Source organism: Salmo salar, chromosome 04 (genome assembly GCF_965601325.2).
Source record: "Salmo salar chromosome 04, fSalSal1, whole genome shotgun sequence".
NCBI classification, from domain to species: Eukaryota; Metazoa; Chordata; class Actinopteri; order Salmoniformes; family Salmonidae; genus Salmo; species Salmo salar.
The window spans coordinates 12,395,723-12,407,937 of record NC_138294.1 but is presented as its reverse complement, the minus strand read 5'-3'; the positions used below and the strand labels follow the sequence as shown (position 1 = coordinate 12,407,937).

The 12,215-nt window shown below is 41.3% G+C and overlaps 1 protein-coding gene across 3 annotated transcripts in view; it reads right to left on the bottom strand.

Moving 5' to 3' along the window:
- Positions 1-1,242: 1,242 nt before the first annotated feature.
- The window catches only part of LOC106610529 (interferon-induced very large GTPase 1), a 59,925-nt gene continuing 48,952 nt past the window's right edge, over positions 1,243-12,215 (bottom strand). For all 3 annotated transcript variants that reach the window (XM_014209914.2, XM_014209917.2, XM_014209916.3), the window contains 6 exons: positions 9,625-9,922; positions 9,417-9,465; positions 8,921-9,190; positions 8,523-8,792; positions 7,390-7,659; positions 1,243-7,306 (listed from right to left, as the gene is read on the bottom strand). In XM_014209914.2, coding sequence (XP_014065389.1) covers positions 2,709-7,306; positions 7,390-7,659; positions 8,523-8,792; positions 8,921-9,190; positions 9,417-9,465; positions 9,625-9,922 — 5,755 coding nt within the window. In that variant the 3' untranslated portion in view covers positions 1,243-2,708. The remainder of the gene's footprint in view (positions 7,307-7,389; positions 7,660-8,522; positions 8,793-8,920; positions 9,191-9,416; positions 9,466-9,624; positions 9,923-12,215) is intronic.

Sequence of the window (12,215 nt, the reverse complement as noted above, 5' to 3'; positions counted from 1 at the left end):
CCCATAGTCATCCATCACTATGGGAAAGATCTGAGAATACAGTAATGATGTGTGACAAAAAGTTGTTGAGCTGCACAAATCAGGAAATGGCTATAAGAAAATAGCTCAACGGTTGAAAATGCCCATTTCCACTATCAGGTCAATAATTAAGATGTTTAAAGCAACTGGAGATGTTAACAATCGGCCTGGAAGAGAACGTGTGTCTATATTGACCCCACGAACATTGAGGAGGATGGTTAGAGTGGCCAAAAAATCTCCAAGGATCACAGCTGTAGAAATGCAGACGTTAGTTGGGTCTTGGAGTCAGAAAGTCTCCAAAACTACGATCAGATGCCACCTACATAACCACAAGTTGTTTGGGAGGGTTGCCATAAAAAAGCCTTTGCTGTCATCAAACAGAAAACTAAAGCGCCTACAATTTGCCAAGCGTTACTGGAACTTTAAATTGGACCGGGTTCTATGGTCAGATGTGGGTTTGGCGTAGACAGAAAGATCGTCAGAAAAGTACCTCATCCACCAAAAGTACCTACTCCCCACTGTGAAGTATGGTGGTGGATCTTTGATGTTGTGGGGCTGTTTTTCTTCCAAATGCCCTGGACAACTTGTTAGGATACATGGTATCATGGACTCCATCAAGTACCAGTAGATATTAAATCAAAACCTGACAGCCTCTGTTAGGAAGCTTAAACTGGGCTGTGGTTGGATCTTCCAGCAGCACAATGATTCAAAGTACACCTCAAAATCAACACAAAAATGGTTCACTGACCACAGAATCAAGGTTTTGCCATGGCCATCCCAGTCCCCTGACCTAAACCCCATAGAACACCTGTGGGATGAGCTGAAGAGGAGAGTCGGAATCTGAAGGATCTGGAGAGATTCTGTATGGAGGAATGGTCTCAGATCCCTTGCCATGTGTTCTCCAACCTCATTACACATTATAGGAGAAGACTCAGAGCTGTTATCTTGACAAAGGGAGGTTGCAAAAAGTATTGAATGAAGGGGTTCCAATAATTGTGGCACACATATATTTGAGAAAAATATTTGTTTTATGGTGAGAATTTATTTTTCTTTCAATTATTTTACTTTAATTAAAGGTTAGATTTGTGTGAATATTTTGAATGAAAGCCCAAGAGGATAAACAATTAAAAAAATATATAAAAACACTGCCCTGATTTGCTCATATTTACCAAGGGTGCCAATATTAGTGGAGGGTACTGTATGAGGGAATAAAGTAAAATTAACTTCATGTCAAAACAGTTTTTATTCAAAAAGTCCTTCAATTATAAGAGTTATACATATTTGTTCGTATGATGATAAGTAGATGAATCATAGAATTATATTACATGAATTTTTCTTCAATAAAATAACGCAGAGAATTTTTTTGTGAAATCATATGTAAATACATTCTTTACATCTGAGACAAAAAAAATAACAATAGCATAATTAACTTGTTACATGATGGAAAGGCATGCATGCAACTACAGTAGCCCTTAAAGCAATATAACTACAGTAGCCCTTAAAGCAATGTAACTACAGTAGCCCTTAAAGCATAGTAACTTAACTATATACGATGCAGTCTAAAAAGAAAAGGTTCATGGAGGATCCTTTAGGGGTTCTTTAACTGACTTGCTAGTTAAATATATACAAATATTGTCACAGATGGAGCCTCTGAACAACAGTTCCTTTCTTTAAAGTTACAGTCGGAAATCGGGGAAGCTGTTCAATGGTAATTTCAGTTTTTATATTTACCCAGTGATTGAATATAAATGCCTCATGACCAGAACTGTCTGTCTTAATCATTACCCAAAATGTAGTCATTTCCATAGCCCCCTTCATCAGCTGAATACCAAAATGTAATGTTTTATTAGTCATTTCCATAACCCTCCATCAGCTGAATACCAAAATGTAATGTTTCATTTGTCATTTCCATAGCCCCATCCATCAGCTGAATACCAAAATGTCATGTTTTATTAGTCATTTCCATAGCCCCATCCATCAGCTGAATACCAAAATGTAATGTTTTATTATTGTCACGTTCGCTATCTTCATATTCCCTGTCATAAACCAGCCAAGGCGCAGCGTGCCGGTAGTTCCACATATTTATTTAGTGAACCCGAACAAAACAAGAAACAGGTGAAAACTGAAACAAACGTAACGTTCTGGGGCTGTTCAAACACAGCTGCACAAAAACAAGATCCCACGAAAACACAGGGAAAAACAGGCTGCCTAAGTATGGCTTCCAATCAGAGACAACGACAGACACCTGCCTCTGATTGGAAACCATACCCGGCCAAAACAGAGAACACAAAACATGGAATGCCCACCCACCTATCACACCCTGACCTAACTAAACAGAGAAAACACAGCTCTCCTACGTCAGAGCGTGACAATTATTCATTTCCATAGCCCCATCCATCAGCTGAATACCAAAATGTAATGTTTTATTAGTCATTTCCATAGCCCCCTCCATCAGTTGAAGACAAACTAGTGGCGGGGGCCCCTTTGTTGTTTATCAAATCACACATTGTTTTGGAAGTGCTAATTGCTATTTATTTTATACAAAAGTTCTTGATTGAATGGCTCCTAGCTTTGTGTTGCTGTGTTGCCATGTTCATGCTTGGTGAGTTATTTCTGGTCGCCATGTCTGAAATCTTTGATTGGCCAATTTTATGTTTTGGTCAAGAAGAGTCATGCTATCGTTTTCCACTTTATTTCATGTTGAATATGTTTTTCAAGCTCTTCATTGCATCATCATGTGTTAATGCCTTCCAGTCCTTTGGGATATCAGCAGGGAGTGCATCTGTGTCTTTAGCAATTCTCTCATTGTATGTGTCCATCACATACTTCCAGTAGTCTGAAGCCTTGATGCTGGAATCTCCAGTTATGGTCCAGTCAGGGTAATATGTCTGGTAGTCCTTGTAGGGGTGATATTTGTCTCCTGTCAGGGTGGTCTGGAATGTGTAGTCACTAATCACATCAGAGGAACATATGTTAGTCCATAACACTCTTGTCTTTAAGTTCCTCCTACCCGTGACACCCTGTGGACGGTGAATAGAGGTGAAGTGTTTGGCATGCTCCTTACCTCCTGCTTCACAGGGTGCTTTGCAGAAGGGACATAACTCCCCACAGCCAAACTGACTGGTGAACATATTGTCCTGAGGCTTAAATGGCAGAGATCTGAGCCTCTCTTTGATGTCAGTCCTCTGGTCATACTCTGATGCCACGGTCTGCTCCATTTCCCCCACAAACTCTGTGAGGTAGTCAGCAAACTGCTCTGTGTTTGCAGAGTTCAGAATCATAATGGAATCCAGAGCATCTTTTGGAAAGACAAGCTTCTCTCCAAGGGCACTGCAGATGTTCTGAATGAAAGTCTTTATATCTTTTATAGTGCTAGTTGTTTTTCTGATGTTAGAAATTGCATCAGTGATTATCTTGACTATCTCTGAAAGATGTTTCATCTCCAATTTCTCCAGACAGCTGTCCTTTGAGAGTTGTTGGACAATCTGGTCAAACAGCCAGTCCTTCACAAACTTTTCATAATTTCTTATGTACTTTCCATATTTCTCATATTCTTTATCAGTCAGGAGCTGTTTCAAAACCGAGAACTGGAAGGACATCCGTGTGCTGTAATCCTCTGACCCTTCACCGGTCTTAATTTCATCAACTACATCAGGACCAATCATTTTGGACACATAGTCCTGAACAGCTGGCTGTAAGAGCTTTGTGAACTCCTCAGCTTTCTTTAGGCACTGATCTTGGTTATGAAATAAGTCTATGAAATCAGTAAGGTACTTCCTCTTAGACTGTTCCAGACACTTCTTTGGGTTATTAACTTCAATGAAATCATCATGCATCTTCTGGAACTCTCTGGCTGCTATGCCACAGATATGTTGTTTGAGAGAAACCTCACACTCCTCACTAACTTTACGTTTCGTGTGTTGTTGTAATGTTTCATCAATCCTGTTCAGCAGTTCTTTGATGTAAGTGTCATGGTAACCTGTTTTACTTTTCACCTTCTGGGTTATAAACACCTGACACCGTGTTATGATGTCATCACAGAAGACTTGTAGTTTTTTCCTGTGATGGTAATGATCCATGTGCTTTGCAAGGCCTTCAGCATTCCGCAACCAATTAACTGATTTCACAACAAAGTCTGTCTTCCCACAATCTACCAAACTGCTTCCAACCAATATTTTATTGACATGACTGCCCCTATTTGATAGATTTCCACTTAACATGAGGAAGCCATCCTGAGCCACATCTCTCTCTGGCAGTCCACTAAAGTTGATATCAGACAGAGTTTCCTCCCACATACTTTCAAACTCTTCTCTGAGGTCCTGTTCTGATAAATCCGTTTTTTTCTGTCTACAGGTTTGCAGCAGATCTAGCACCTTCTTCTCCATTGTATTTGTCTGAGAACTCTTGATGTTGTTCAGTTCTATCATTCCCTCTTTGATTTCAACAGCTTCCAGTAGAGTGTTCTTCACGGTGTTTTCTGTCTCTCGTCTCAGTGTTTTAGCACTGGACACGAAGTCCTCCTTGTATTTTACCACCAGATTGACATGGCCATCTTCCTTTTCAAAGTATTTCACTAGATTGTCTTGGATTTCCCTTTCTCCAACTGCCATCTTCTCTGATGCTTCCCACATCAAGTCCTTCAGCATGTTTCTTATGCTAATTTGGGGGTTTGGATCTGTTATGCCAAAGTTAGACATTTTTGTTTCAGCACCCACCATCCAGGAATACATCTCCTTCTGGAAGGCCCATTCCCAACTACTGTATTCAGAGCATAATCTGGAGTATGCATCTGCAACCAAGCTGTTTCTGAAACTGAAAATGAATTTCTCAAATTTCACAGTCTCCCACAAGCTTTCTGTCCACTTCAGGAAATGTGTCATGTCATCATTATTCTGGAATTTTATTAAGTCTTGCATTAAGCTCTTTTTTAAATCATACACAGCCTCACTGTAGCCAGCATTGACTGGAGCCATAGGGGGAGTCCCATGCCAGAGTCCTGGGATGTAGCAGCTGCTTGTGTCTGGATCATACTCCATCACATCAGTGAACTTGGTGATATTCTCCTTCTTCTCCATTCTGGCTGCTGCCTGGGTCATTTCATTCAACTGTTCCAACAACTTCTTCCTGTCCCTCATGTTGTTGTCATGAGCAGACATGTCTGACACATTCTGGTGCACAAAATGACATACTGGCTTCTTCCCCACTTCCTTCATCCTGATAAAAGCATGAACAACAATCTGCAGGATGTCTTTCATCTCTGTGGAGTTTTCCATGGCGATGTTGATGATAGTGACATCACTGAGTCCAATCACCAGTGTTGCCAGTTCATTGTCATGTTCATAACTGTCATCTAGTTGGGCCAACTCGGGTGATTTCAACCCCTCTGTGTCAATGACCATGATGAAGTCACATTTCAGCTCCTCCTTGAGTTCTTTGTTGACTTGAATCAGTAGCATGAAGGCCCCTCTGGTGCATCTTCCACTGCTGACAGCAAACTGGACCCCAAACATGGTGTTGAGGAGAGTGGACTTCCCTGTGCTTTGGACCCCTAAAACTGTCACAACCCGGATCTTGCTGTCAGATTTCACAAGAGTATGAAGCTGAGTCAGAACAGCTGATATCCATTTCAGAGGGATATTTGATGCATCTCCATCCACAAGCTCAACGGGGAAACCATCCAACAGCATCTGAGCACACAATCCAGGGAGATGCTCCATCTGTTGCCTTTGAGGGCTGTCTTCAGGGAGAGAGCAGGAGGCTTCAAACAGCTGGCCCAACTCACGAAGAAAGTGTTCAAGTCCCAAGGAACAATTAGACATTTTCCTATCCAAATCTGCAATGTCGTCTTTTTTCTCTGGATGATTTTGGCAAAGCTCTTTGTACCGCTCCCGCAAACCAGACAAGTTCTTCCAAGTCAGATCGTCCAAATGAATCTGCATCCATTTGAGGAAGTAAGATCGCTCCACTTTTGAACTTGACATGCCAGTTATGAAGATTGTTATTGCTTCTGTCATACCAAATCTTTGTTGCATTTCTCTCTGTTCTTTTTCCTTTCTCTTCAGATAGCTCTTGTAGTGTTCAATGTCTTGACCCCCTGCTTTTCTAAGCCTACATCTCTCTTTCTCTAACTGGGAAATCTCTTTCCAGACTTGCCCTTGTAAGGGTAGTTGTTTGTCTTTGAATTTTACTGTGTCTTTTATGTTGCTGGTGATTTCATCTGCCATCTTCTTGGCACTCTGACACTCATCACTGTCTTCATCAACCAGAATCCCACTCTGACGAGCTACGTCAGCCATGTTTTCAATTGTCAATCTGTTTGGACTTGTTTCGGTGATGTTACCGACAGATAACTGCAAGGTTTTTACAAATTCTGCATCATTTTCATTTTCCTTAACAATCACATTTGTTGGATTGATATTGAATTCTGAGGTGAATTTTCTCAATGCGTCTACTGTGAATGTTTTTCTCTGAGAGTTGACAACCAGAAATAACTCTGCTTTTGAGTTGTCTTCCAAAATCGCATAATCTGTCTCTAAATCATCACAAAAAATGTAAACTGCAGCCGATGTTTGACACAGAAAGGAGAACTGTTTTTCAAAGGCCTTGATGTCTCCTCTGAGATTGGCCACAGCCATAGGTTTAGTGAAGATGTCTATGTTTCTGTTCCCACATGGAAGGTACCAGCTGATTTCAACCAGACCATCTGAGATTGTACGAGGGACATTACCACATTCCATATTATGATGAACAAATGTTTCATTGTACTGTTGAGGCTTAGTAAGTAACTTGTTAAAAATCTGAGACTTAGACAAGGTACTCTCTCCTAGCCCAACAAATGACACCATGGGAATATCAGAGAGTACAATTCTCTCCTCTATGAAGGACTTTGAGTCAGCTTGTGAAGATGGCCTGAACTTCTTCACTATGTTCCTCAGGGCCCACAGCATCAAAGTGCTTTGTTCTGTGTCACAGTTGGGCAGCAGGAGAGGAACAGCAAACTGACACATGGACATTTTCTGGACCATCTCCTGTTGCAGGAAACCATCTGAGCACAGAAACAGGGCTGTGATAAGGTCTAGAGGGTTTACCTTCATATGATCCTCCTTATCAGTGGTGATGTTCTTTACATCTCTTGCTGAGACGTTCATCCTCATCAGTTCTTTCAGAAAACACCACGGTAGAGATTGAGGAGTTAGACTATCGATTGAAATCACCTCATTCAACGACAGTTTCTCCTCAAAATGCTGTGTCAGTCCCAACTTCTGCATGAAACGTTTCAGAGTGAGCTCTGCAATCAAAAAAGGGAAATGTTAGAGTTAAAAAAAAATATTCTCGTTCCTTTTCATCTTAAAACTGCAATTGATTACTTACTTGTATGTAGGTTAGTACAGACTGGGTCACTCTCCATATTTATCTCGTCAATGGTGCAGACTGTGATGGTGTACTCCGTCCCTGGCGTCAAACCAGTGACATTTCCACAGTTTACTTTGGTAGTGAAGGACTCACTTGGACTGGCATTGTCACACCATGTCACCCTGAAGTGGTGCTGGATGTCCTCCATGCCATCAGGATGATCCCAGATCAGTTTGGCAGAGGTCGCACTATAGGAGCATATAACAAGATTGCTTGGAGGAGAAGGGTCTGTGTAACAGAAATAACACAAAACAGAGTAGTATTGGATTATTAAAAGCAAGGTGATTTGTTACATACAGTGGCGTGAGAAATGATTGAACCACTTGATAAAGATGAGCAATAATGACTGTATAAAATAAATCCAATACTGGCCTATATTGCAAAAAAAATATGGGGATATTATTTTTATACTAATACAACTGCTCATAGAAATATATATATTATTTTCTCAAAAAAGGTAGGGGTCCAACTTATTGACACCCCTAAAGATTCTTATAAATAAAGTGGTCAAAGGTTTAGCATTTGGTCCCATATTCCTAGCACCCAATGACTACATCAAGCTTTTGACTACAAACTTGCTGGATGCATTTGCAGTATTGTTTGGTTGTGTTCCAGAATATTTTGTGCCTAATAGAAATTAATGGTAAATAATGTATTGTGTCATTTTGGAGTAACTTTTATTATAAATAAGAATATAATAACATATCTACATTAATGTGGATACTACCATGATTACAGATAGTCCTGAATGAATCATGAATAATGATGAGTGAGAAAGTTACAGAGGGTCAAACATCATACCCCCAGACATGCTAACCTCTCAACATTACCAATAACAGGGGAGATTAGCATGTCTTCGGGGTATTTAAAAACAACTACCCCTGTACTGCGTCACTACACCACTCATCTCTTTAGCCTTTTACAACACTAGGCTCTAACAATTACAATTCTAAACTTCTTAGACTACCATAATAATACTTTCTGGACAGCTAAAACAAGCACACAATTTCTCTTCAGAAAAATGGTTCAGTCTAGTTCAGATTTGTCCAATTGAGCCCCCCAGAAGTGAAGTGAGTCGGTATGCGGCTTACTTGTACAGATGGTTGTAGAGAGAGGTTTGCTCTGTTCTCCATTGTTCAACACAGTTGAGACACTGATGGTGTACTGAGTACCAGGTAGCAGGCCAGAGAGAGTTCTGTAGGAGTCCTCAGTATTGGCTGCACAGGGCTCTGTTCCCGGAATGCAGTAGGATATGACAAAGCGTTGTGGGACTTTCTCCAATTCTTCAGCCTTGGACCAACTGACAGTGAAGGATGTCGCTCCTGACTGGTTTATTTGTAAGTCCCTGGGTGCTGGGACCACTAGGAAGAAATATAATATGTTTGACAAAATATAAGATAGTTATAGGCTTAATGTCTTGTTTGGACATCACATGAAAAAGCAACATCCCTAGAAGCAAATAACCAAAGACAAACTCAAGTTACTGTACCAGTAAATACAGATGCTGAGACCTGTCTGCTTCGGGTGCCATCTTCTCCCTCTGTAGCCACACTGAACTGGAACTTTTTACCAGGCTGGAGTCCATCTATTTCAACATTATACCCATCTTCCACCCTCAGGCTCCCCTGTTCCCCGTCACATCCCCAGGTCACTCTGAACTTCTGTGCTCCTGTCAGTCCCTCAGGAGAACCCCAGCTCAGAGACACAGAGTCTGACGTCACTGACAGGAACTGGATCTCACCAGGAGGAGGCAGCACTTCTAAAGAAATAAGGGAATAGAAAAATAATGACTTTAATTGCACTGACATACACTAAAAAGAAAAAGACATATTAATCAAACAATCATTATGAAATAAGAATTATTAATCTAAACAAATTCATCTTCCTCTTTTAATGGTCTTAAAATTGTATGTATGTTGTTGAACACAGTGTAAAGGTCTCAAAATACATTGTTTGGGTAATGTATTTCTTGATTGTACACCTACCGTCAACTGAGGTCAGCTTTAGTCTTTGACATTGATCTCTATCAAAAGTCTTGAAAACAGAGTAAGAATCCATAATTTTGATGAAAAACACTTGTTGTTTTACAGAACATACGATGAAAAAGCTTGTTTGACTGAACATCATTATTATCAAATTCAATATCTTCTTTAAAGAGCATCATCAGGTACAAAAAAAGAGAACAGAACCTACCTGTCTTCCAGCTTGTTTTATCTCTTCAATGATCATGTCATGACCTTTGTGCTTTGTCACTGAACATTCGAAGCAGATCAGCTTCTGGTCTGTCCTGCAGAACACCTCCAGAGCTCTGTTGTGTTCCTGGCAGAGTCTCTCCTCCAGGCTTCCAGTTACCTCCACCAGGGTGTGTCTCTGTAGTTTAGGTAGTGTGTAGTGCTTCCTAACGTGGGTTTCACAGTAGGACTGCGTGCAGGTTAGACAGGACTTCACAGCTTTGACCTCATCACAGATATCACAGACCACCTGTCCTGGCCTGAAGTGTAAGACAATTACACACATTAAAATGTAAACACTAAAACATAACAAAATACATTAATTTATTAGATTTGCCAAGCAACTTAAAATTTCACAAGAAAAATGTACTTTATATACATGTCAATCATGTACACTATATATACAAAAGTGTGTAGACACCCCTTCAAATTATATTTCAGCCACACCCATTGCTGACAAGTGTATAAAACTGAGCACACAGCCATGCAATCGCCATAGACAAACATTGGCAAAAGAATGGCCTTACTGCAGAGCTAAGTGACTTTCAACGTGGCACCATCATAGGATGTCACCTTTCCAACAAGTCAGTTCGTCTGTGGTAGGCCGCACAAGCTCACAGAAAGGGAACGCTGAGTGCTGAAGCGCGTAGCCTGTAAAAATCGCTACCTGCCCGAATGCATAGTGCCAACTTTAAAGTTTGGAGGAGGAGGAACTATGGTCTGGGGCTGTTTTTCATGGTTTGGGCTAGGCCTCGTAGTTCCAGTGTTAGGGATGGGGCCCCGTTTTCTCAATTTCCGCCTAAATGACATATGTAACAGTATAGCTTCCATCCCTCTCCTCGCCCCTACCTGGGCTCAAACCAGGGACCCTCTGCACACATTGACAACAGCCACCCTCGAAGCATCGTTACCCATCGCTCCACAAAAGCCGCGGCTTTTGCAGAGCAAGGGGAACAACTACTTCAAGGTCTCAGAGCGAGTGATGTCACCGATTGAAACGCTATTAGCGTGCATTTTGTATGAAGACAGTCTTCAAAATCGGTTTCTTCGTGTGCCCTGATGTAGTTGCGCACTCACTAAAATCGGTGTCCTATTGAACATACTTCTTTCCGAAAGATATATTCAAGTTTGATTACATTTTAGGGTGTCTGAGGAATAAATACAAACGTATTTTGACTTGTTGAAACCAAGTTTAGGGGTAGATTTTCAGATTCCTTTCTTTGCAAGTTGAATGAGTGGATTTCCCAAATCGATGGTGCCAACTATAGGGACTTTTTGGGATATGAAAAATTATTTTATCTAACAAAAACGACACTACATAACGTCTCTGGGACCCTTTGGATGACAAATCAGAGCAAGATTTTCAGAATGTAAGTAAATATTTCACCTTTATATGTGAATGTATCAAACCTGTGGCGGTGAAAAAAATATTTTGTTGTTGAAAGCATGGCATGTTTTCGCTGTAATAGCTGCTGTAAATTGGACAGTGCAGTTAGATTACCAAGAATTTAAACTTTCAGACGATATAAGACACTTATATGTACCTAAATGTTTAACCTCAAAAAGAACTACTTGAATTACGTGTCATGCTGCTTGGGTAGAAATTATACAGTTAGCTGTACACCCATCCCCAACAGATTTCACTACAGCATACAATGATATTGTAGACGATTCTGGGGAAGTCCCTTACCTGTTTCAGCATGACAATGCCCCCGTGCACATAGCGAGGGTCATACAGAAATGGTTTGTTGAGGTCAGTGTGGAAGAACTTGACTGGCCTGCACAGAGCCCTGACCTCAACCCCATCAAACACCTTTGGGATGAACTATTACAAATTTCAAAAAAATCACATTTACATAAGTAATCAGACTCAGTACTTTGTTGAATCACCTTTGGCAGCCTCACGTCTTCTTGGGTATGACGCTACAAGCTTGGCACACCTGTATTTGAGGAGTTTCTCCCATTCTTCTCTGCAGATCCTCTCCAGCTCTGTCAGGTGTAATGGGGAGCGTTGCTGGACAGCTATTTTCAGGTCTCTCCAGAGATGTTCGATCGGGTTCAAGTCCGGGCTCTGGCTGGGCCACTCAAGGAAATTCAGAGACTTGTCCCGAAGCCCCTCCTGCGTTGTCTTGGCTGTGTGCTTAGGGTTGTCCTGTTGGAAGGTGAACCTTCGCCCCAATCTGAGGTCCTGAGTGCTCTGGAGCAGGATTTTGCTCCGTTCATCTTTGCCTCGATCCTGACTAGTCTCCCAGTCCCTGCCGCTGAAAAACATACCCACAGCATGATGCTGCCACCACTATGCTTCACCGTAGGGATGGTGCCAGGTTTCCTCCAGACGTGACGCTTGGCATTCAGGCCAAAGAGTTCAATCTTGGTTTAATCAGACCAGATTATCTTGTTTCTCATGGTCTGAGAGTCTTTAGGTGCCTTTTGGCAAACTCCAAGTGGGCTGTCGTGTGCCTTTTACTGAGGAGTGGCTTCCGTCTGGCCACTGTTCCATAAATGCCTGATTGGTTGAGTGCTGCAGAGATGGTTGTCCTTCTGTAAGTTTCT